The sequence below is a fragment of the Solenopsis invicta genome, chromosome 16 (assembly GCF_016802725.1).
Source record: "Solenopsis invicta isolate M01_SB chromosome 16, UNIL_Sinv_3.0, whole genome shotgun sequence".
Classification (NCBI taxonomy): Eukaryota; Metazoa; Arthropoda; class Insecta; order Hymenoptera; family Formicidae; genus Solenopsis; species Solenopsis invicta.
In genome coordinates, this window is record NC_052679.1 from 23,663,286 (window position 1) to 23,689,381 (window position 26,096).

Consider the following 26,096-nt stretch of genomic DNA (forward strand, 5'->3'; position numbering starts at 1 on the left):
GTTAGTATGTAAATACATAAATTATTATATTTGCATATAAATAATATAATATTAGTATAAATATAAAATTATAATTAGTATAAATATAATATTATAAATAGCTACGTACATAATATAATATGTAAGTCTATAAATAATTTCACTTACACAGGATTGTTCCACCGTTGCTCGATGCTTCCTCCGCCTCCTCCCAGATCTCGTCAATGGAACACAACATAAAACTCGCGATTCACGCGAACGAAAGATCAATTACGATCGCGTGCTAATTATCACAGCAACGCGCGACACTTTGTTAACGGAACTACCAACGAAGCGACATCATCACATAGCGAAAGTGACACACGATCGCACGAGGTTACGATCCAAGTCGATAGCGTGAAAAAGATCTCACGCGCGCGTAGCCATCTCAGGGTGATGGCTATTTCGTACGAATATTCACGGCACTGTTGTATGGTGCGCACGAAAACACCGTACATGTAAGGAGAATCGGACACGAAACGACCGAACGTACATAGCGAACGAACGACGCAGCGAAATAAACACGGCGCTCTCCCGCGGTAACCTTCACTCGCATTCGCCGTCGCCGACGCACGGCGGAGAGTCAACACACAATCATTTCACTTCGTATCACCGTACATAACACTCGCGAACTGTAGCTGTAATAGACACGCGGCGAGATCGGAGCTGGAGCAGTTCGTATCCACCGAATTGCATAATGTAGTGACGCCACCGCCTTCGCAGCTGCCGGCCCGTCGACTGCTGTCCCGTCGGCTGCCGGCCCGTCGTCGCTGGTCACCCGTCGGCTATTGAAATACGCATATCGCGATGACTCCCCTTCGCACAATTGTCGCACGTGTGTCGGAATCGAGAATCGATTTTGTTGCGAATGTATCTACCGCGACTAAAGAAGGCGAAATCGATTCGGACATACGTGCAACAATCGTGCAATGAGGAGTCGTCGCGATATGCGCATTTCGGTATCCGACGGGTGACGAGCGACGACGGGACAGCAGCCGACGGGACAGCAGCGGCGAAGGCGGTGGCGTCGCAACTACGCTGCGCATTTCGGAGAGGATATGGACCACGCCAGCTCTGATCTCGCCGCGTGTCTATCACAGCTACAGTTCGCGAGTGTTATATACGGTGATACAGAGTGAAATAATTGTTGTACGTTGACTCTCCGCCGTGCGCCGCGCGAGGAAGGCGAATAAAGGTTACCGCGGGAGAGCGCCGTGTTTATTTCGCTACGTCGTTCGTTCGCTACGTACTCTCGGTCGTTTCGTGTTCGATTCTCCTTACATGTACGGTGTTTTTGTGTGCACCATACAACAGTGCCGTGAATATTCGTACGAAATAGCCATCATCCCGAGATAGCTACGCGCGCGTTAGATCTTTTTTACGTTATCGACTTGGATCGTAACCTCGCGCGATCGTGTGTCACTTTCGCTATGTGATGATGTCGCTTCGTCGGTAGTTTCGTTAACAAAGTGTCGCGCGTTGCTGTGATAATTAGCACGCGACCGTAATTGATCTTTCATTCGCGTGAATTGCAAGTTTTGTGTTGTGCTCCATTGACGAGATCTGAGAGGAGGCGGAGGCTCGGGAGGAGCATCGAGCAACGGCGGAACAGCCCTGTGGGTAAGTGAAATTATTTATAGGTTACCTGTACTTAGAAAAAAATTACAAGCTTCACTAAATTTTGTCAACTTGATTGAATTTCTTTGTTTCAAATATTTATGTATTTAAGTTAAATATATACTCGTAAATGCTTAAAATTGCGGAAGAAATTTTAACCACCTTACACACATCTGGGTAATATTAAAAAGATACTTATAAAGTTAAAAAAAATCTTTTGGAAAAAACATTATAAACAAATTAATGTCAAAGAGAGAAATTTCTCGTTTTCTAAGTGAATTTTTTCATAACTTGTTTTCCAAGAGAGGTTATTTTTTTAAACTTTACAAGTATCTTCCCAATGTTACCCAGAAGGTGTATGCAAAGTTTCAAAAAATACTCCTACTTAGAAGAAATGTTATAAACAAATTAATTTTGAAGAGAGAGACTTCTCGTTTTCTTCTGAGTGAATTTTTTCATAATTTGTTTTCCAAGAGGAATTATTTTTTTAAATTTTACAAGTATCTTCCCAATGTTACTTAAAACATGTATGCAAAGTCTTAAGAAAAAGTCTCACTTAGAAAAGATGTCAAAAGCAAATTAATTTTGAAAAGACAGACTTTTTGTCTTCTTCCAAGTGAATTTTTTCATAACTTATTTTTCAAAAGGGGTCATTTTTTTAAATTTTGCACACACCTTTGGGGAAACATTAGAAAGTTATACCTGTAAAGTTTAAAAAAATAATCACTCTTGGGAAAAAGATTGTAAAAAAATTCACTTAAAAGAAAATGAAAAATCTCTCTTCGAAATTAATTTGTTTATGACTATTTTTCTAAGACGAGTCATTTTCTAAAAATTGTGCACACATCTTCTGAATAATATATTATAATTTAGATTTATAATTTGGATTTATATGCATTTTACAGATTAATGTAGCTGTGTTACTACTCCGCTGCTACGCATCGGTCCGGTGAGTTTAAAAATTTTTTTTTCAAATTTTTAAGTATTGAACCCTTGAAAAATTTTCATTGGAGATTTATGTAACGTTTACATATAAAATAAAAAATATCCGAAAAGAATCAAGTAATTTAGAAATAACATTATGAATGAACATTATGAATGAACATAAATTTATCAGATATGAAATAGATGGACCGAGGGAGAAACCGCTGATCAAAATTGTGTACACTACTGTCTAGTAATGCCCAAAATTTTACGTAATCCTCAATAATTTTTGCTTAGTAATTCCTAAAATCTGTACACCTACTGCCCTCAGCAGTTTCCTCCTCGTGTTAAATATTGAATAGTTACGCTTTAAGAGACGATATGCATTCAACAACTTTCCCTTGTATTCTTTTTCTGGTTATCCATAAAATATTTACACGATAGATGAAATTTAGTTACTGTAATATCAAATGATTAAAATCTCTCCGACGCGCAATTACATGTGCATTCGAACGATACAATTCATATTTCTACAAAATTAACAACGGAAAACGCGAAATCGAACGTTATAACTCACTTGTCTGAATACGACCATATCCGACCTTGGGATAAAAAAACATACGTTGCGTTGTATTAAATCCAATTAGTCGAAGACCTATGCTCGCGCTGAGAGTAATTAGCGAGAAAAAAAAAATTTCCCGTTGCGCATTAAATCGGGCGTTGTTCATGGTTAGCGAATGCGCGATGGTGCTTGAATAATTTGCGAAAATTATCGGAAAAGTAAGGAACTCTCTCGCCCCGGTATGTTCGCGGAGAAAAGCGCAGCGTGCAACTCCGCTCTCTCTGGCATAGCTCGAGAAATACTTTCGGACGTTCTGGAGGATAGGGATGAGGTCGTGTCAGCAAAGTTTGACTTCGCCGCACCACCTTCCCCGACCATTTATATTCGGCGCACGTCGGTGCGATATCGATTACACGATCGACGTGATAAATGTAAAGCAGCGGCGCCGAATCATGTAAGTAATTAAAATTGGCAGTTTGCAAAGTTGGCAAAACGCTGGCAAAGGGTACCCCGCGAGCGATGACGCATGTATCGACGTAGTTTCACCATGGTATAATGGTCTAATTACGGTTTGATAAACAGCTCCGTGTATTTTAGACCGATGTTATGTAAATGAGCTTTCCAGGGTGATTAACATCGAAGTGCTGTTTAGTAAAACGTAACTGCGCACATTGCGTGCAGTGAAATGAGGTGTATTACTGGTACATGAGAAATTCGCCTGAGGCCTTCCAATTCAAATAATGTATTTTCTAGCATAATTAAATAATAAATGAGATTAGCACCTAGGGGTAGCGTAATATATTAAGAAAATTATACATGGAAGCACCATTTGTATTAAGGGGCTTTTAATTTAATTGTACATAATTGGATTAAAGACATCACTTGTGTGTGTGTGTGTGTGTGTGTGTGTGTGTGTGTGTGTGTGTGTGTGTGTGTGTGTGTGTGTAATATTGTTTATAAGTTTTGGAACACTTACAATTTTTTGTCGCAGTGTTTCCGTTAAAAAGTTAAATTAAAAAAGTCTTCAAAAAATTTTTAAAATATTTAAGCAAAAAATTAGAAAAAAAAAATACTTTTTCTTCTTTTGTTTATATACATTCTTTAATTTCAAAATTAAAAACATGTTGTGAAAATGAATTTTTACACATGAAATTTGCCATTGCAAAAAATTATTGTTAAAGTACACATGTACGTAACTTTATTTATAATGGTTCAAGCATGATACATATGATTTTATTTGTTTAAAATTTGATATAAAAAAATAAAAAAATTGGCACTAATTTTATTTTTAAACTATTTTAAAGCTTACAGAGTCTATTCTAAAATATTTTTCTAAAATATACAAAATTGAAAATTGATGTTTTCCGATATTTTTATTTTACTTTGAAGCCCTCGATGAATTATCATTGGACAAAAATTAATTAACGATAAAAATTTAATAATAGATGTATAGGACTCTGATAAATATAAAAATAATTTCTGTGAAACATACAATACATTTACGTATTAACATTTTTCTCCGATAAAAAAGATTAAGTAGAGTCGATCAATCACAAGGCAGGCAGTAAGATAGTACTGCGTTACGTTTAACGGTTGCCAAATATCTTGCGTGGAGCATAATGTTCGACGTTAACGTATGCGTAGCAAACTCGTAGACTTTTACGAAAGCAAGACTAACCCTTCGAGTTATTTTATCGTGTATCACGTTTATATGGAAATAGGAGATATAACCTCGCGGAGATAAGGGTGCGCGGTAAAGCGCACGTGAATATTAAATCGGCGCTGGCAGCCGAATACAGAAATGCATTCAGTTACATTTGCAACGCCGTCCAGAGATATAAAAGTGTTATCGCGAGTTGAAGGACGAATAAATAATATTGATACAATTTTGATATTTTTTTTATGATCAAAATAAACATTTTTTTATTTGTTCTTTCAAATTTTCAAGTTTTATAAGATAATACTTTATTTGTCTTTTCTTATTCTCGGTAGTCTATATAAAAAGAAAGAAACAGTCATATCTGTGGCGTATTAATAAACACTGTAATGACAATAATAACACAGTATACTCATCGCATACATGCGTGCATACATGCGTTACTTGATGATACACTCGATTAAAATGGGCGATTATGTAATAACAATTGGACTTTGTGTAAAGCAATATTTGTTGATTGTTAATAAGTAATGATATTAATACATTATACATTCGGATTTATATGTTATTACGTTGTGCTCTATTAATATTAATAGCTGGCTTTAATTTACTTAATTGGGTTAAATTTATACATATGTTTTATATGGAACGATTTATTCTTATTTATCATTTACGTATCTCAGGACTAGAGGAATATAATTTTTCTGTATTGTTACAGAAAATTGTATTCGTGAATGTATACAATGAATTGTTATGAGATGAGGTGTATTTATTTTATATAACAGAAATTATCTTTCATGTTTGAAATCATTAAAGATGTAGCAATAATAGCTTTAGCAAAACAAAATACGCAATCCAAATTATATTTTCCATCGAATACAATATAATATAAACGTTGAAGCACTGCTGATTGCTTACGCATGCCGCAAGTATTTTCATAAAAAAACATTTGAAAAATTTTAATCTCTAGACAATTCTGATTATCGTAGAATCTTTTGCATAAATATGCGCATAAAAATTAACGGCAGGAATAAAAAAGTAATTACCTATTCACCGCGATTTGTAATGCACTGAGAGTGGGTTTATATTCCCCTCCTAAGCGTTCACGTTCCCCGCTACAGTCGACTGCCGTGCTTTTACATGAAATATTACCGATCGGTATTATGCGAGCCTCTATTAGAATATTCTAACTAAGAGGATTTGATGCAAAAAAAAAATCTCGTTACCATTTCATGCGATACGTGTTGCCGTTTGTATCGCCACCTAATCCTGTTTCGTAGCTCTGGAATTCTTTAAATTCAAATTACCACTGCCAAAGGTACGAAGCGGAAAGCAGCTAGAAATTTCGAAACGTTGCACGTTCGATTGCACGTTCGATCGATACGATCTTTTGGTAAGTTACTCTTCGGTCTATGCCCCCTCTTCTCTGTGTCTCGCTCCCTTCTCTGTCTCTCTCTTATCTATCTATCCATCTATCTCCCTTTCTCTTTCCTCCCTCCGCCGTTACTCTCATCCTCTCCAGTAGTCTCATCCCCCACTGGTAAACCCTGTTATCACCGTGCCATGGCGCGTTATCGGAGCGATTGTGCAGGCCGAAAGCCCCTTTCGCGATAGATTACTATAGGTTGCACGGTCGTATCTACCTAACGTCTGGCCAAACCGTGAATCATGGCTTATGGTATAGTAAATCTAATTTCCAAAGCAACGAGTGTGTAGCCTGTAGAAATAATGACATTAATGATAATCACCGATTATGTGAACGATAACATGGAATGATTTGAGATGACTTTATCGTCTACCACTTTAGAGAACACGTATAAATAATTGAGTTGAATGGATATTGAACGAAAGCGTTATAATGCACTATGAAATTTAAGTTGGTTTTCTGTAGTCCGTAAAACATGCAGCAAAATTCAACATGAATTTATTTTCTTACGTGAGGTACCTCAAAGTCACTGTTTTGAAATTATAACTATAATAAATTAGATCTCTCCGGAATTTAGTATTCTTCTCATATAAAAGAAATTATGTGTGAACAATTTTACAAATGTAAGAATGCCTTGTAAGAATGCCTCCGTCAAATTATATCGTTTATCCATTGCGTGTGTTATTAGATTGATTGTCCCAAATTCACTATAGTTATAAATGCTGCCCAGCATAAGAGCGTATATCATCGAAGTAAATACATTTCGCACCAGCTCGTAGACCTGAATTACGCGGACACTGATTTATATTTTCGCGTTATCGTTTATCCCCATATATGACGACCGTTATCTTCGAGTTCGTTCTCTCAATCAGAACTTGACATTTGCCCGACTTGTTTCGCCATTAAATTACATCCGCATCGGGTACGTGCTATCCTGGATTAGATTGTCAACTGAGAATTATTGTCCCTCGGCTTGTCCTAACATGACTGACGTATGGTAACGATTTACGATAATCGACTGTAACGGCTGGGCACGTAACGGGATTCAACTGATAAACCAATAATAGATCAGGATATTTCGCTGCGACCGGACCGGCGGCGTGTCTGCAGAAACGTATTCACCGACAGTGAAACAGCGTGATAATATGTATCTACAATGCTCTACGCAGTTCCCTCGAATTTATCGGGGTTAAAAGTCCGATAAAAGCCCGATGAAATTGGTTGATCGTTGGAAGATAATTCGGTGAATATATCGTGAATTTGTTACAAGTATCAAAGGACTACTGTGTTTGTATCGAATTTTGCTTGTATCAGGCAATTTATAAAATAATGAGAAGATCGTATTTGTTATCATGGGCCGATATTCACAGTTTGTTCTTATGTCAAGATCGTCTTCGGTAACATTCTAAGATGCTAATGCAGCTCTATGACTGGTATTCATAGTCAATTCTTATTCTCAAGATTGCTTTAAGTTAAGATGCTAATACCATTCTGTGATTCGTTTATGACATTTTAAGATAGTACTTAAGATAGTCTTAAATCTAAGAACTAATTATCTGAATGCCGGCCTATGATTGGTTGACATTTTAATACTGTACTTACCACAGTTTTGAATATATTATATAATAAGAATGGTATTATATAATAAGAAACCAGCCAATAAAGAATTATTTGAAAAATATTGATGTTGTTACGAATTGACAATTTTTTAATTATATTTAGGAATTCTTTATAGGTATAATATATATAATGAAATAACAATTTTATTGTAGAGTGTCTGTGTGTGTGTGGGTTTGTGTGCCTATGTATTTATGAATATTTGTGAAATATTAGTTATTTATATGGTAGGACTGTTTATGTTCGGTATTTCTGGTGTAAGAAAAGATAATGTAATACCTTGAGGAGTTATTCAGTAATCTCCATTGTTATCGATGACATGGTTCATTCATAGCTGTAAGATGCTTATAGTATCTTCGAGGGGGAATTCACAACCCAAAATTTTGTACACCAATGCCGATTTTTGGCATTGCTGTAAAACACTGCCGACATTTTTGTACACTGCCGACAATGCTTATTGTTAGTCAATGCCTACAATGCCGTCAATCCTATATTAAAATTAAGGCAATGCCATGCAATTATGAACACTACCGCGTGCCCATTATCATACGCCAATGCCTGCACAAGAATTCTAAAGCTTTCCCGAAGTATTCAAAAATTTTTGTGCTCAACCCCATGATCGAAAAACCGACTCTGAAGTGAGCTCACCACTCCCCAACCACTGACGACAATGCCGTCAATATTATAGGTCACTGCTTACTTTTTTCGGCAGTCCACTGCCGAAATTTTGTACACCAATGCCGGCTGTGAATTTCCCCTCGAGTATCTTATTTCCTAAATATAATATATGTGAAATTATAGATGTCGATAATTATCTTTGTGCGAAACAAAATCATTTGCATGTTCCCGACATAGGCTTTGATTTTTCGATAATTTCGTATTTTCCAAAATAAGATTTTCTGCAAGTTATTTTCTCGCCTTATCGAAATCCGATTATTAATCAAACAACCAACAGGCAACGTTACATGCAACGTATCAGATGAAGTTTCGCGGTGCAGAAAATTCCGAGCTTTCAGCGAGAGAGAGTTCTCGAGCGTGGAACGACGAACGAGGAAATGTCGGTGTATGTGGTGGGGCGTAAAAGACGAGAGGGTGTCGTGAATGGGGCTGAGAGGAAAAGCGCGCGTGGGGGTTGGTCTTCGCAGAAGGGCACCATATACGGAGGCGAAGATAGAGAATTTTAGTTGCGGAAAACTCGATGTACGGGGTGTTGCGCGAGAAAGCGATTCGATTGAAATGTCGGAGTAGGTGGTGCCAAAGCTGGGAAAGTTTTCAACCAGTTTACCATCCCCGTATCGATGTTGCTATCGGTGGGATCACACAAATATACTTACATCCGTGTGCCCGGTCTCAAACAGAAAACGCTCGTCGCCCGACCTGTTTTCCCGGCGAAACGCATCATCCTCCCACCCCTAGGAATCGCTCGTCGCGGCGAAGTAATCTTTCTCGGGTCACGGAATAATTTTCCAAATCCGCCTTTCCAAAGTTCGGCCCACGAGTCGAACTTGTCTGTGCTACGCCCGCCATCGTAAATTTGTAACAAAAGTACCAAGAACATGTTGCATGCTCGAGATGCGTAGTGGATCGCGTGATGCTCTCCCGAAGTTGGCGTGTGCACTCGAGTGTCGGTACAACTTTCTAATTTTAAAACGATCACCGGATATATGATACGATTGTTTAGCATATATCTAAGAATGTATTGTTGCCTACGTAACGTATATACTGCTGCGATATAAATAAATATAATAATATAAATATAATAGATAAACGTGGATAATTATAAGAGACTTCTCCGGATATATAAATGGAATGGAAAAATGATTATATAAAGTTATATAACAAGTTATATAACAATCCATATATATTACATATAACGTACCAGAGTTATAATCTCATGTACGTAAAAAAATTGTAGCTTCTTTTTGTCGTGATATATTTGTATATATGGTGCAAGTATATTGCGACATAAGAGGCTAAAACTTTTTCATACAGATTTGAAAAGATGAGAGATAAAACGTAGGGTTAGGCACAATCCATCTAAATCAAGGTACAATCCGCGTATATCAACGACAAATGTCTCTTTTCCGCCGCGTTACTTCGCGAATTGTATGTTTACGCGGACATCCCGCAAATGGTGGTAATAATCGTAAAGTCACAATCACGCAATTGCGAGCGACGGTTTTTTCCACGATCGTAACGGTTTTAGCAGCTCGTTTGCGCTCGCCAGAAGCCATTTGCCTCTAACATAATGCAGATTTAGGTAACAGCTGTGGACGTATACACTGTTAGGGGATACGAAGCGGCTTTCTCGAGAAGCTGGATACAGCGACGCGACGTGCAGTGGCATATGTATGGCTACTTAAACTTAGAAAATATTGAGATCTATTGACAAATCTCACTGGGATCGCTTGATTTGCGCGATTCATTATCAAATTAAATTGATCATAGTCGGAAAAATACGCGTTCGTTGTAAAAAAAAAGAAAAACGAAAATGTTCCACGAAACTCATAGTTTTAATGAGGGTTTCGTTTTCATAAAATTACTTACCCATAACAAGGTAAGTCTGATGAGAGTATTTTCTCAAGCAGTTTTTAAGCGTTCGCTTATGAAACTTGATAAGAATTTTTCTCTTCGGCGCGACGCAACAAACTAAAAGGAGCGGAAATCGTTGAGCTCTCTCGCTAAAAGTTTAGCTAATTCCACGGGTTATTTAATTTCATAAACTGAACAGCATTATTATTTTTTTTTTTTTTCATTCATTCGCGTTCACATAAAGTCACATAAAGTTTGTCGTTTTGAAGTCTTGCTTTTAATTTAACGTAATTGTTTTAAACAGGGAAGAGTAGCCGAATGCATATACCACTTATGATATTTTTTATTATATTTCCCATTTGACATTGATTTATACATAAATGAACGTTGGAAATTGATATTTGAGCTTGATATTTCACCTATTGCAATATTTAATCTTTCACCAGTAACAAATTAATTTATCATAAGCTTTTTTTGTAATATGTATCGCCTTTGACAGTATCAAATTTATGAATTAAAATAATTAAAAATATGTAAAATCGGTAACTAATACTTAACTTATTTATTATAAAATTTATTTAAAAATATCAAATATTTAATAATCAATAAATAATTATAATGAAAAAGTAAGGATGTCTAAATAAATCCAGAAATTTATTTTTGCATTGATGTATTTTCACTCATATCAATTTGATTATTAATAATTTTATTATTATTACTTATTAGTCTTATATTAATATTGTTTAATATTGTAATAAAATTTGTAGTAATACGATTTAAAGATACCTGATGGATTTTATAAAAATCGATTTAATCTTCATAATAATTGCAAATATATATCGAATAAATGTAAAATATTCTACAATAAACCTTTTGTGAAAGATTAAAAATTTAGTAAAAAAATTATTAATCATATAGATTATATGAATTGATTGATTATATTGATTAAAAATTAATAGCAGTTGTACTTCATTTTTTAAAAGTATCGTTACCACGCACAAAACAAAATGCAGCTTGTTAAATTTGGATTCTCGCAAATATTACTCGTTTTACATTTACGTTATATTTTTGTCATTAAATACTGCTTATATTAAATAAAAATATGAAATATTGATGAGTTACCATTTCGACGACCGGTACACATTCAGCAGCTCTCCTCTATATGCTAACTATTATTAGCCATATAAAAATTTTTTTATCGAACATACAATTTATTAAAATACTATTTACAATAATATTTTTGCAACCATATTCCGTCTGCTTTTATTTAATCCAATAGAAATCAATCATTTTGTAACAGTTAAGTAAAACTTCAACTTATACGAGGTAATTTTCTTATCTCTGTCTTTTCATTTACTAGTTCTACCTTTTCATTTGCCTAGAATCTGTTGGCGCACATTCACGCCTAATCCGCGTAGTCCACTTGCTTAGGAGCGGATGTTTATGTAAATAAGTACAGCAAACAACCCCCTCGGCGTCCGCGGAGCCCAAGAATTCCCTCTGTATTTTCTCCTCACGTGCTGATCCATAAACGTCACGTACATGAATCAACGTATAGGTGTGCGACTGTCATACGGCCGTGTCTCTTCCTCCCGCACACGCGCGCGCACATGCATACACCATCGCACACACGTGCAGAAAGAGCCTACAGTGCGAGCGGTTCCTCTCGGTGACTGCTCCCAATTATCTTCAATAACCACACCGGCAAAATCCACCCAGCATGGTGCAGCAGCTCCGGCAACATTGAGTAATTGTCTCACGTTTTGCTGTCCCTCTCCGCACGCATCCCGCCCTTCGCGAGGCCCGGAAATAAATGATTGCTCGATATTGTGAAACCGCTCGCGCATTGTTTCAACCGAAACGGCGGCGAAAAACCGCGGACAGTGCCGCGACAACTGGCGGAGGATCGACACGAGGCCGAAGGTCGAGACAAAAAGGCCTCGCGGCAAAACCCGCCGCCGCTGCGCCGCGCCGTGTGGTAAAAAGGGTAAGACACGGGGCGGACGAGGGGCGGCGAGGTGAAGACTGCTTCAATGGAGAACCAAACAGAAATTGTCAGAAATTGAGAAAACCACCACTGCCTGAGGCATCAAAGTACGGCGCGCATCCTCTATTGCATTCGCACATATACGCTTGGCGTCTGTTTGCGCTCTGTGCACGTGTATGCGGTTTATTAAATAAAGTTACATGGGATGCGCGCGCTTCGTTGCCCTTTGCTGGGATGTACAAAGAATCCGCTAGACGCGAGATGACGTATTTCAGATATTCTTGTACTTTTTCTATAAAACACACAAAAAGTTGTTTGACGTATATTATTATACGAAGAAAAGAGAAAAAAAATAGTGGAATTAACGTAATTTAATTCACAGTCATTTTTTACGCCAACTATATATTTATAATTGTTTTGACCGTGCAAGTTATAGCTATTGGTTATTGTTATTTGGTAAATAGTAAGCCAATATTAACAAAATACTGATATTCCTTATTACTATAATTGTGATTATATTTACAAAGAAATATTTATTTTATTTTTGGCAATTTTATGAATTTTTTTTTTAATTTTACTGTAAATTATGATAATTGCAAATATATTAGTGTAGTAAAATACAGATATGCATTTTTCTAATTTACTGGTTGCAAAGTGCAGAAATTCAGGATAAAAATCATTATTGTTATGATTGTTATTTCGTGTTATTATTATAATTATTTTGTAATATCTGAATTTATTTCGAGCCATTCATATTTACTTCAAAGTTGTCGATATTCTAAGTTAAAAAAAATTTTTTCGGAGAGAAATAAATTGTTAGCGTATACGTATCAAATATGTAAGCCACGATGAGGCATATCTTTTGTTCTCATTTGAAATAAGCGAAATTTGCCACGAGGGAATATAAACGCTCGACGCCGGATAATCGACGAAGGTTTCGTGCAGCTTCTGAATGTGGAATTCTGCAACGATGTAAAAAAGAAAGAAAAAGAGCTCATCACCTATCTAAAGTTTTTCTCCCGCTATTTTTTTGCAAACTTCACTCACTACATCCTACTACAATGTTTCAAAACTGGATTACACATGTACAACAGATAAATGTTAAAGATTACAAAAAGTAAAGTAGTATTTCACTAATATAAATAGTAATCATGAATTAAGCTAGAACTAGTAAACGTTTGTAGAAGGAAAGTTTGATTAAGTTTGAATATGTTTATATTTTATATTTAGTAATGATATAAAACGATATGGAGTAATTTTTTTTTAGAAATCTTGTTATTGCATTTCAAGATTATGAAATATGCGTTACTGTTACAATTATATAATCTGTTGTTATTTTTAAAATTGTTTTATGTTTCAAGATGTTATAAATCAATGATATTGTCGCGTATATTTTAACAACATTTTGAAAGTGTCATGTTAAAATTTTTAAACATGATTGAGGATGCAAGAAAGTATATATTTCGCTGTACTTATAAATTTAATCAAAATTTTTCTATTTGCAGCTTGAACATTTTATAATCTATCACTTTCAAGTTTTTGATGGTCGTGCGAATTTGAGATAACAAAAAATATTGTTTTTATTAATACTTTAACAAACAACATTGGAAAAAGAAAATTGTTCTTTAATTTGATTTTGTTTTAGTATCAAAATGTAACAGAAGACGTAATGAATTGTTACTTAAAAAGTAAAATGGTGATTGTGGTGTAGAGAATTGTATGTCTTTGTGTTAAAAATCCAAATTCCAATCCATCTAGAACATAGAAGATTTTTTAAATCGATCATTAATCGATCATTTAATCGACCGTTCGAAAGGCAATGACAAACCATCAAGAATATTTTGTCATAACCATTCTGTATTTATTTTCTGAAGGCTACGTCAAGGAGCCGCAACTAAGACGCAACAAGAACTGAAACTAAGTCTAAGAACCCAGGGTTATTTCAAGTAAAAAAAAACCCAGAGGTCAGTGCTAAGCCTAGGCACCAGATTCTATTAAGCCTAAGGGAGGGAAAAGAGATTTTCATCATAATGTAGTTCTACCCGTTTTCATCACTACTACTGCTACTGCTATTAGCTATTATTAAAAAAAGTAACGGTAACGGTAACAAGTTACTTCAGAATCAGTAACTATACAGTTTACTTTTAAATAATTAGTGCTACTAGTAATCACTACTTTAAATAACTTTTCCAACCTTGTGTTCAATTAAAGTTAAGTAATGATCCTGATTTATTTATTTTTTTTTTAATATTGCGGAAGAAAGACTTAATTGTGTGCTGCGTATAATTTATGATTATTTCTCATATATTAAACGAAGACTTATGAGCGAGGTATCGCACACTGTCATTTCTTGGAAAGCGAAAAGCATACTTTGCTTACACGCCTGACGCTTTAAAAGATGAGCTTCTCGGGTCTAGGAGAAAATATTTTCCACGCGAGTGATGAACCCGCGATTGTCGTTGACGTTGACAAGTCGAAGTCAAGATTGATGTAGGTAGAAACGTGATGACGTACCTACGATTTTCCTACCTTTGCGATTCAACTGCCACGTCGATTTGTGGAAAGCCGTTTATCTCTTCAAACGGGCCCGCAACTTTCCGTCGACGTTTATCGACAAATCCCGCGATAAAAGGAGGACGAGAAACGCGAGAGATGTACGCATCTCTCCGCATTTTTAGCGATCTCGCCGATGATGGAAACAGTTTGAAAATTTCTCTCTGTTTTTGAAGATTATTTTTACTTTTATTTTTTTTTCTTTGCGCATTAAATTTCGTTTAGACTTCTTTTGGAGCTATAAATCAAGTTTATAGTCCATCAGATCGTAAATATGGAACGCATAACCGTACGTTCTGAACTAGTTATAAAACCTCTTAGCTTTTTTTTTTCTTGCCGTAAATCGAGTATGTCCGATTTCAAACATTTGGAGCATAAAATTACTGATGCCCATAAAAATATTATATAAAAACATTTAAATCGTTTCGTACTTTATTAGGAAAGTTTTCAATAAGCTTTTTGTGCTATAAAGGATTTATTAAAATGTACAATATGTACATGCAAATCTACTGGATGTACAAATATTGTATAAATTTTTCTGTTTGATTGTGTGCTGATTCTTGCTGCATTAGTTATTAAAATTATGAAGCTTGGGTGATAAAATTATTCTGAGCGGACGAATTTATAAGCCATAGATAAGGTCTAATTTTTAAAATACATGTGTAGATATAACAGTGCTCTTTAACGCGCGCGCGCGTACGTACTCGTATGTATAAATTTTAGTGCTCGTGTGCGATTAGTAATTTCCTTAGCTGCAGTTTTCACGTGCTACGAGCTTTTCCGTGAGTAGGTATGCAATCTCGCAGAAAGCAGGCAGTCACTATTCGCTGAAAATTTCGGTCTTCCTCCTTTGCTCTTATTAAAATAGGATGCAAGCAAGAGATTTCGCTTAGCTACACGCGAAATATACGTTTGCTTGTAAGAGAAATCTTGGGCATATTATAGCATTGTAATATTGTGCCTTTGTATGCGCTTCGAGAACGTATTTTAACGAGATCTAAATGTGCAAATATAAACGTAAACTTTTCACTGCGAAATTTATGCCATTTTCCATAAATACGCAATTTCTAATTATTCCCTCTAATTTCATTAATTTTAACATACACTATTTAACAATTTGATGATAACAAAAGTGATATATTACTATCTCTCCGAGCTTAATTGTCTATTACACAAAATGTATTTATCACATAATTATAAGCCGACAAAATTTATAAACTGAATGCAATATGTATTTTGGCTCATTTGTTAATTTATTATTATTGATTGTATACAGCACAATTGATATACAGCACAACTTTCTCCTAAAACACACTAATAATTCTATCTTATCACTTATCACTTAATAATTTTTAAGGATTTGTATTATAATCCAAAATTATTTGATTTTATCATTTTACAAGTTACATGTTGTAATAACAATTTAACAATAAACTTAGTCGTGGATAGTTAAAAGTGATAGATTCTTGCCATGGGTTTTTGAAACCACTTTTCAAGGAAAATCACATTATACGCGTTACTTACTTTCACGGAGCTATTTGGTACACTTTGACGACTGCTTTCCGATAATGTTTAGACACTTTCAATCATCTGTGTTTTATTACGGACACAAAATAAACTACAGTGTCTTAATTCCGTATCTTTGGTTTATTCTTTTTTTAATCAGTGACAAAAAATTTTGGTCGTGAGTACTTTTCGAATTTTGGCTCTAAAATCACTTGTAAAGAAGAAAACAACAAACAATTTGGCTTATAATTGTCTATGCAGTGAAAATGACTTTATTTTCTGCAGTTTTAGGTGGATAACTTTTAACGTGTAAGTGGATCTATATACACTTTTGCACGAATTTTTATTAGAGTTTCATTAGTATAAAAAATTAGTGCAAAATTTGATTTTATTTATAATGTTACTTGCCCGTCACATTTGCAAATAACTAAAAATGTGATTTTACATAAGAACCCCAAAGGTAAATAAAAAGTTAGAAATAACTATTAAACTAATAAGAGAATTATTAAATTTAGCACACTCAAACGTAATTATAAAACACTGAAAACTTTAATCTACTTTAAATACTTTGAAATGTTAATACATACATTCTTAGTATATAGTATACTTTATTTACAAGTAAAAAATTATTTCAATATTAAACTATTTCGTGTAAATTTGTGTTTTATCTTCTTTTGCGTCTTATATTTCCTTCATATTTCACTTACGCTTTCGCGTTTCATTCTATCTAGTTAAAACAATTTCTTAAATTATTAACGTCGCTCAACTCCTTTAAAGTTGCATCAAATTATCGACACAAGTTTTCGTTTAAAATTTCACGCAAATTGGAGGCGCGAGTTTTTTTTTCGTTTTAATGGCCCCTCGTTATTTCCCACATCCCTCCGTCTACCCGCGCGTTCGGTTGTACGCAGAGAGATCTCACCCTCTAAACGTAATCGGCAGCGCCTTGGGTCGTTGGAAAGGGCGAGAGGGCGGGCACGAGGAAGCAGTAAAGGAAAAGAAGAAATGCTGAACGGAGTAGCGGATTACTCAATTGTCGAATTCGATTGGCTGCGCTGATTGAATCGTTGAGAATCGCCGTCCCCATGGGAAGCCGAAAAGCCGCGAAAAGACCCGGTCCAGCACCTCTCAGTGACAAATAAAATATAACAAATTACGAAATATAGGTGCGCAGTATCTCACTACAAAATTTTTCTCACTCGTTTATCTCGGCTTGATCTTTACGAGTAACCAGCTCGGAAATAGATCGAGATACGAGAGCGAGAAACTTGAAGAGAAATTGCACTTACGAACAGGATATTACGTGTTAAATTATCTTTAAAACATTTTTAATAATAATAATAAAGATAGAATAAACGTACAATATTTGTTTAATCGTTTATTCAATTTTTATTTTATCGTTCTCATTTGCACGTAGCATGACTGTACCTTATTAAATAATTTCACGGTATTTTCCAAGATCTTTTAACGTCGATCAAATATTTCACTGTTTAAATATTTACATTTTAAACAAGTTTTATCATACGTGTGTGTGATTTATGCCATTGTCTCTCTCTCTCTTTCCCTTTCTGTTTGAATTTTTCATATCGTTATAGCTGTCACTCGTGTTTCACTATTAATAATACCTCGTTCCAGTTTTGCATTTCCATTAGCCCTAACAGAAACGTCAAACACAAGACAAATACCTCTTTCTCGAAGAAATCCGGCCGTCAAATATTGCAGTCATCGCGCGGAAAGGGCGATAATCCGACGCGCCCTGTGCAAGCGCGAAGTTCCCTCGCATAAGGAAAAATTTGCGAGCGTTTTCCGCACCGGGACCAAATATCCCCGGCGCTTTTCGCCGATTTCAGTAAAGGGCGCTTTTTTCCGAGCGTTCCGCCACCCGCCGCCGCCGTCGCCGCCCCTCGATGTTGACGTCCTCGCAAGTCGCCGGAAATTCGTGGCTTGACGTTTTATCGAACGGCGGGACTTTATTGTAGCGACTGCGGAAGTACGAAGCGCGAAGGAATAAAATCCACCGCCGCGCGCACTACCGGGGAGGAAACTTCCCCATGGAAGATAAAACGTCTCGCCTTGCTTTTCGCGCTTTTTGCCGATACTGACGGGAAGGAAGACTTCCAAAGTTCGCGCCATTGTCTAAACGTTTAATCTGATACGACGGGCGCTGCGGCGTTTTTGTACCGCGCCGGCCCGCCGCCATTGTCTAAACATGGATCAATTTGACGCGGCAAAAAGTGACGAGAAATTACGTCGCTTCCGTTCCGATGGGAACGATCTCGCTGATTATCACATTAAACGGTTCTGCCGCGTTAATACGTCGCGTCGATTCCCGCGCGTTTCGCTGTTTGTTTTCCATGCAAATAGCAATATTGATAATATAACGGTTTTATAAACACTGCACTTCCGTTGTAATTATAGAGCACGGAATAATCTCGAAAGCCAATTTTGCAGTATTTTCCGGTGTTTTCGTCACTCCAGTTTTTTTCCCTCAGCCGTGCGAGGTGATATAAAATATGGTGGCTCGGGACTCGAATATAACTTTATATTACTTGAATGGCACTTTAAAGTTTCAATTACTCATCGCTACAGGACATCTCCTTCTTCCTTGATTAATCCTTAAACGCAGCGTTGGAAATCCCCCTGAAATTTCGATCGCTTGCTGTGTGAAGACGGAATGAGAAAGAAGATTTTGGGCTAGGTGGAAAAAAAAAGTTTCAAGTCTCCCTTATCGATCGCCACGGTTGACCAACTTCATTGCTCAACTAGAAAATGGCACGGAAGTAAAGTTTTTCCAGGAGGGTCTCCTAAACCTCATACTGTCTTTAAGGATTAAGGATGTATATATCATGTCAAAAATATGAAAATTTCATAGAATATTCTAGTGTTACGTTTAAATATCTTTCTAAAATTTGAGCACAATTCACTCATTGGTTAATAGTTATTTAATTAGAAAAATAATAAAAATTTGAGCACTTTTTTTCGATTTGTCGATTATATTGTTGATTACGTTGTGAATTTTTGTGTCAGAATAAATTACAAAACCGACAATTGCTGACTTTGAGGTGAACTTTTCTCCAAGGTTCGTTAGATTTATTTTTCTTATACCACGGTTCATACCATTTTCGTTTCACAATTTGAGCTATGTGCATTATATTCGAGCTCAACAACTTGTATTATCTTGTAACATCTTCTTAACGAGGAAGCTCTCTACCTCAATATCAGCAGCTGCTATTGTTACAACACCAATATTATGCTGAAGATATTATGCTCGAAGGAAGAGGCGAAACGTTCAATAAATACTCATGTGATTATACAATTCATTTGTGATTATCACTCGTTGCGCATCGTTTACCGCGTCTGACTTGTGTTCGTATTTAATTCATTTTTGTTATATTGACATTTTCACGATTCTCAATTCTTACTTTTAAGTTATTTAATTTTTTATTTATCCTTGATTCTTATGTAAATTGCATTATTTATCTATTTTGACGAAGAAGTAGCACTACTAATAAAATCACAATTTTTACACATATTAACAAAACTTTAATGAATATTCGTGGAAAAATTTACTTAGATCCACTTACTTGTATAAAAGTTATTTATTTAGAATTGCAATAAAATATAGTAATAACATAGTAAAATATGGTATAATTTTTGCTGCAAAAACCATTATAAATCAATTTTTCATTGTTATCTTTGTTGCACCTAATTTCAGGGTTAAAATTTGGGCATTCGAAACTAAAATTTTTTGTTATTGAAAAAAAAATAAACCTAGACCGGTATCTATAATCGATTCTTATTTCAAAACTGTATTGACATCTTAAGTAATGTCTACTGCTCACTGATTGATGGATGGCATCTCAAGATGGCACTTAAGACGGTCTTAAATATAAAAATCGACTATGAATACCGGGTGGAGAAGCCAGTTTTCAAATTTCAACTTTTTTTCTAACTCGCACTTATTGTATGGCCGAAACATCCCTTAAATGCAGAGGCTACTTCGCGCAAACGTGATCGACGGCACAAAATACTGCTCAATTGTATTTAACCTGATATTTCTCATTTACATTTCGCACATAGCGCAGTAAACGCAGATACGTAAAACATTTCAAGCCTCGGAATGGGCATTCGGAGACTTCGACTCGTCGGTCGAAGGTATGCGGCCGGTGAAGTGAAAGGGGTACCCCAAAGGCACTGAAAATAACCCCCGTTGTAGAATAGCCCGCTGCCGGTGTAGTTGAAGACGAAAGCCACTTATACAAATTTTTTTTACGAAAGTCGGGAGAGCACGCTGAATAATTCGTAAAACGAAGAAAGAGGATACCGCTCTCGACCTTTTCCCATAAAAGGCTCCACCTAATGAGCCGTGGATACAAAGAACCTCGTTTCAGCCGGGAAGCTCATTCGCTGAAATTTTTTTACGATAGCCGCGGTAAAGCGGGATATAGGGGATATTACCTGCACGTCCAGCGCAAACCCCGTCGTGAAGAATCCCACTTAATGATCCATGGGTGGGGGGACGAGATATCATAACTCAATCGCACTGCGATTTATTCGTAAGATCAACAGACGTGTAAATTCATTCAATTAAATTTTTGTGTGCCCTCCATGAAATTCAAAGTGGAAGTCGGCGATCTCTATTGGGAAGTTTGCGGGGAAGTGCGACTTGTCTTCCGAAGTTCCCTGCCAGAGTAACTCGTTTCATCGACTCCGATTACAAAGTTGCTTAATGCGATTGGCGCAAACAGCGCAATTCTCGACGGGACGTCCCGAGCTCTTTGCAATTTACATTCACTTGTCTCGTTGATAAGGGAGAAGATCTTTCCGTCCAGCGCGGCGCGGACGTCCGAGGCATTGCGTGTGCGGCGTAATGTCCTTTTGAACGAAAATTGATGTCGTTTCATACAGGACAATTACCGCGTGATTATTGTGACGCGATTAATAGCGACGTGCGTCGCCAGACGAAATCGATGGTATAACCGCGAAATGGATTTCTACCGAGATACATGCATAGTTTATGAAATTACGCGAAAAGGATCTCGGGGAATTATGCACTTTAATGACGTGATATATTACGCAGATTCTAAGGTCTTAAGGTCAAAAGTTTTCGCGAGAAAGCTATTTAAACAGGTCAAGTCATTAAATAAAAGCTCTCGCCGGCCAACGAAATTGCGAACCATGGTTATACATCATTAAATCCGAATAGAAGGTCGAAAGAAGGAGCAATCTGTTCCGTGGGCGAAATTATCCGCAAAGAAATTCGCGTAGTTTATGGTTATAGAGTATCAAACTGGCTTAGAAATCTTTCTATTCGATTCGAAACGCCAAAAGATTGATCAAAAATGATCCCCGAAGAAAAATCTCCTCGTAAAAAGAGTTTGAAAATAATTTGTTTACATGTATTTTTAATGTAAATAAAAAATTGAGCTTATAGATGAAGGGAATGTTGGTCTGTTTTATTGGTTGAACACAATATTTTTTATACAAAGCAATTCTTTTATTTATAACACAGAATCATAAAATTTTTTTCCACAATTAAATTATAGACACTAATACATGTGAGAGGCAACAATTTTATACGAAAAATGAAAAAAAGGGAAATTACGGTTTCATGAAAAAAAAGCTATTAAAACTAAAAACTGCATATTGTAACTAAATTATAATTGTAATATGTGAACAGCTATTGCATAACTGTGATACTCATATTATTAGTTGAAAGAGTTTAGCTACCCGATACACGAGTTTAACTAGAAAACATATATTTGTTATATTCAAAATGTATGCTGTGGCTAAAAGTGAATTCAAAGCTATATTAATTAGTTAGCAATTGTATTGACTATATATCACTGACGCGTATCAGTTAATTCCCATAACTACTTTTATGTTGGTATAACGATGCGATTCTAACTGACATACTTGTTTTGCCATTTTATTTATGTATTGGGTGCAACAGCAAACCGTTTTGCTGTAGTTTATAAATTTATAGTTATGGCAGCAAACAAAGCTTTAGCAAATCATGATTGGCTGTGACAGCAAAAATTTTATTCTCTGTGTTATCGACGTCTGGCGTCGACTCGTGACACACAACACACACATTTGCTGTATATAAAAGTTTTATACTTTATACGTATGAAACAAGCATAATTTCAACCCAGATTAACATGAAGCAACAATAGTGTGTTTTCAGAAATGAGTTAGGAGCTTTAGTATAAGAGAAAATTTCGTCTAAAAATTTGTGTATGCGTAATCGATATAGTAGTTTATGGAGATATGTTGATGTTTACTACTGCGTTAATAGCACATGTACATATAGATCAATTAGATCGGAAAAACCAACGTCGTCGGCATCCCCTTAATGATTCATGCTCCGGAAAAAATGTTTGATAGTAATAATCGAGCTTTGGTGATATAATTTTAATAGAATGTTTGATTAGTATAACTAAATATTTAATAAATAAATAATTAAACGGATTTTTCAAATAATAAATTAATAGAATAAAAATAAGAGTTGAGTGGGACAGTTGATGCGCATTTATTAAACGGTACAAACAAAGTTTTTTATATCCTGATATTTCGACTCTATTTCGAGTTATTTTTAATCGAAGCGCAATATCATTTAAAATTTTTTTAAAATAATTCCGTGGTATGGACCAGGTCAATTGGTAAAATTAAATATGTGTTTTATTGCGGTTGTGAAATAGTCAAATGATGTATTTTGGTCTGTAATTGTGCTAAAAATGGCACAATCGTAATGAGTTAAAATATAGAGAAGTTCAAACGTAAAAAAGTCCTTAATTATTCACCACAGAAGTTAAAACTGTGTTCGCAGTTTTATATTGTTCCATATAATAGTGTTAAAAATGCTTTCTCAAACGAATACATTATTATAGAATAATATTATTATAGAATAGGTCAGTAAATAGAATAGAATGATTGAAATATAATAGTAAAGATGTAAGTTTGAAAGATCAAATAATACGTTCTTAAGGACTAAGTAATACGTAAGAATGAAAGTCATCGTGAATTTAAAGAGGGGAGACAAAACAATATTTACGAGCTATTTCAAATTGATAAATAGATGTGATGTACTCGAAGGAGAATTTTTATGAACTCTAATAATGTTTCCATGAAATTTATTGAGACTGTAAAAGAAAAATCTTGAGTCAAAGCCGAGGGGAAATTCACAGCCGGCATTGGTGTACAAAATTTCGGCAGTGGACTGCCGAAAAAAGTAAGCAGTGACCTATAATATTGACGGCATTGTCGTCAGTGGTTGGGGAGTGGTGAGCTCACTTCAGAGTCGGTTTTTCGATCATGGGGTTGAGCACAAAAATTTTTGAATACTTCGGGAAAGCTTTAGAATTCTTGTGCAGGCATTGGCGTATGATAATGGGCACGCGGTAGTGTTCATAATTGCATGGCATTGCCTTAATTTTAATATAGGATTGACGGCATTGTAGGCATTGACTAACAATAAGCATTGTCGGCAGTGTACAAAAATGTCGGCAGTGTTTTACAGCAATGCCAAAAATCGGCATTGGTGTACAAAATTTTGGGTTGTGAATTCCCCCTCGGTCAAAGCCATTGACAGCTCTCTTAAATTTGCCAAAAATCTTTGTTATATATGGGATTGTGAGCCTCTAGAACCAGAGCATTCGTGATTTTATTATCTAATTTTATTTTTATTTTTGTTTCTTAAACAATTAAAATGATCTTTTCATACAAGAAATTACAGACGTAAATTTAAATGTGTTAAAAGCAAAACTTATTTCTTTTACTGAAATTTCTTAATATAAATTTAGATTTGAGATCGTCTATTTGACGCTATTATGGAACAATACAAAATTGTGAACACATTTTTAACCTACATTTCCTGCTGTGATTGATTAATTAAGACATTTTTAACGTTTAATTTCTATTTTTTATTACGGCTATGTCATTTATAGGATATACAACCATACGTGTGTATTATAAATCGTATGTCTGCAGTTCGTTGTTCGGTCGGTGAAGCTCACGACCTCAGTATTTCCTTAACCAAATATTTGGTGTAATATAGTATTTAGTATAATATTAATATTAATTAAATATAATAATAGTAACCAATCAATTATTAAACGATTATTAAGTGATTACTAAATATCATTGAATGTTTGATTATATATTAACTGAACATTTCATTGAAACTATTTTACAAAGTTTATATATACTATAATAACTATCTAGGCTTGACTATTATTACATAATACTTTTGTCAGTGTACTATTAAGAAATAGTCATTTAATGAGGAATTAGTGTACAGCTGTATTGCTACCTTTGTTTCGACAAATTTATATATAGCTTGTTAAGAATTTTAGCACTGCTCTCCCTCTTTAGAAGAGAAATCGTATATGACATTACCGTGTGTATCTCTTGGACTGCAGCCAATTTGCACAATATAGCATAATTGCATCGAATTAAACTCGCACTAAAGTCTCTACTGTAATTAGTATTTACGTTATACTAATTAGAGTAAAAAGACTTGCAGAAATTATTTTTATACGATTCAACAGCGACGCAAAAATTGTTGCGCCACAATTTGCTTTTTTTCTACTCCATAATTCAATATTATTTTTGTAATCGAATATATTTGCTACACTTATTGCCAGTTTCTTGTAATGTATCAGCTTGTGAAGGATGATTCAAAAAGAGATGCGTCTCGATGGTGGAAGCTTACTTCAAGAACGATTGATTCAAAGAAAAATAAGATAGCATACGGCGAAGCCAAGATACTTGATGATCAAAGGACCAGCTAATCGCGGAAACATCTGTCGACGCTGCGGTTTACCGGCGGATAAATGTTGTGTACGGTTCTTCTCTTCGCTGTCAAAGACTAAACGATCGTGATCGACTGATCATTCTTTGCAGAAAATCGATATCCATGTACGCAAGAGAAAACTTCCACTTCCGATACATTTTTTTGCAGATGTGAATTTACTCACCATTTGTGTTGCCATATTAAACTAAATGTCCCTCTGTGTAAGGAAAGATGTTTAATATAAAATGTGTCGGAAACTGGTTGCTTGTTAATCAAAGTTTTTACGAAAAGAAAGGTGTGAGTTTTAGGTGTAGAAAGAAATTGAGGAAATGAGAAATTCACACTTCATTTTTAAACGTGATGACGGTACTTGCCATCATGTGAATTCACCTCAGATGGAAAGTTTAAATTTTTTATCCCGTTAAGCAAGAAAAGAGAGGAAAAGCGAGATCGTTTTATGTAAGGTAGCTTCAACTAAAGCTAAAATTAAAAGGCAATAATTAATTTGAATATCCGTCTGGCTGACGTGTTTGTAAGCTTTCTTTGATAAAGTATACGAAGAAGTTACTAACACCTACTTTATTACGAAACTAGAGAAGCAATTTATTTTTGGAATTAGTAAATAGCTGAGTTCTAACCGAAAATGTCGCATAAAGCGGTAAATATCTCGAGAGTGCTTTCAAACGGAAATGCTTCTCTCAGTTTGAGCGTGCTACAAATAACTTCAGATTTACTATTTGGGGAATAAAATTTAAGTGAGTTGCGTTACTGCGATTTCTGTGAAAAAAAAGAAATGGCATAATGCGTGATTACATTACACGTATGGAGTTGAAAAATTTGCGCGGTGAGATTCTAATCAACGGAGCTTTGTCATATTGAACTAATTTTTCGAGTTCTACAATC

General features: G+C 35.4%; 2 protein-coding genes across 4 annotated transcripts in view; one reads left to right on the forward strand and one right to left on the reverse strand.

Annotated features, from left to right (window-relative positions):
• Positions 1-26,096, forward strand: part of LOC105199559 — a 379,163-nt gene that overhangs the window by 246,439 nt on the left and 106,628 nt on the right. The window contains exons 1-2 of one of the 2 annotated variants that reach the window (XR_005576448.1): positions 765-1,638; positions 2,541-2,584. Coding sequence is in view for 1 of the 2 variants with exons in the window: in XM_026134943.2 (XP_025990728.2) it covers positions 2,541-2,584 (44 nt within the window). In the remaining variant the exon portion in view is untranslated. Of the gene's footprint in view, positions 1-764; positions 1,639-2,540; positions 2,585-26,096 lie in introns of those variants that run through there. The other variant, XM_026134943.2, reaches the window with a different exon arrangement.
• Positions 1-26,096, reverse strand: part of LOC105199549 — a 138,790-nt gene that overhangs the window by 96,354 nt on the left and 16,340 nt on the right. Inside the window, exon 1 of one of the 2 annotated variants that reach the window (XM_011166702.3) lies at positions 148-327. The exons of the other annotated variant lie outside the window; for it this stretch is intronic. Coding sequence (XP_011165004.1) covers positions 148-217 — 70 coding nt within the window. The 5' untranslated portion in view covers positions 218-327. Of the gene's footprint in view, positions 1-147; positions 328-26,096 lie in introns of those variants that run through there. 2 annotated transcript variants of the gene reach the window in all.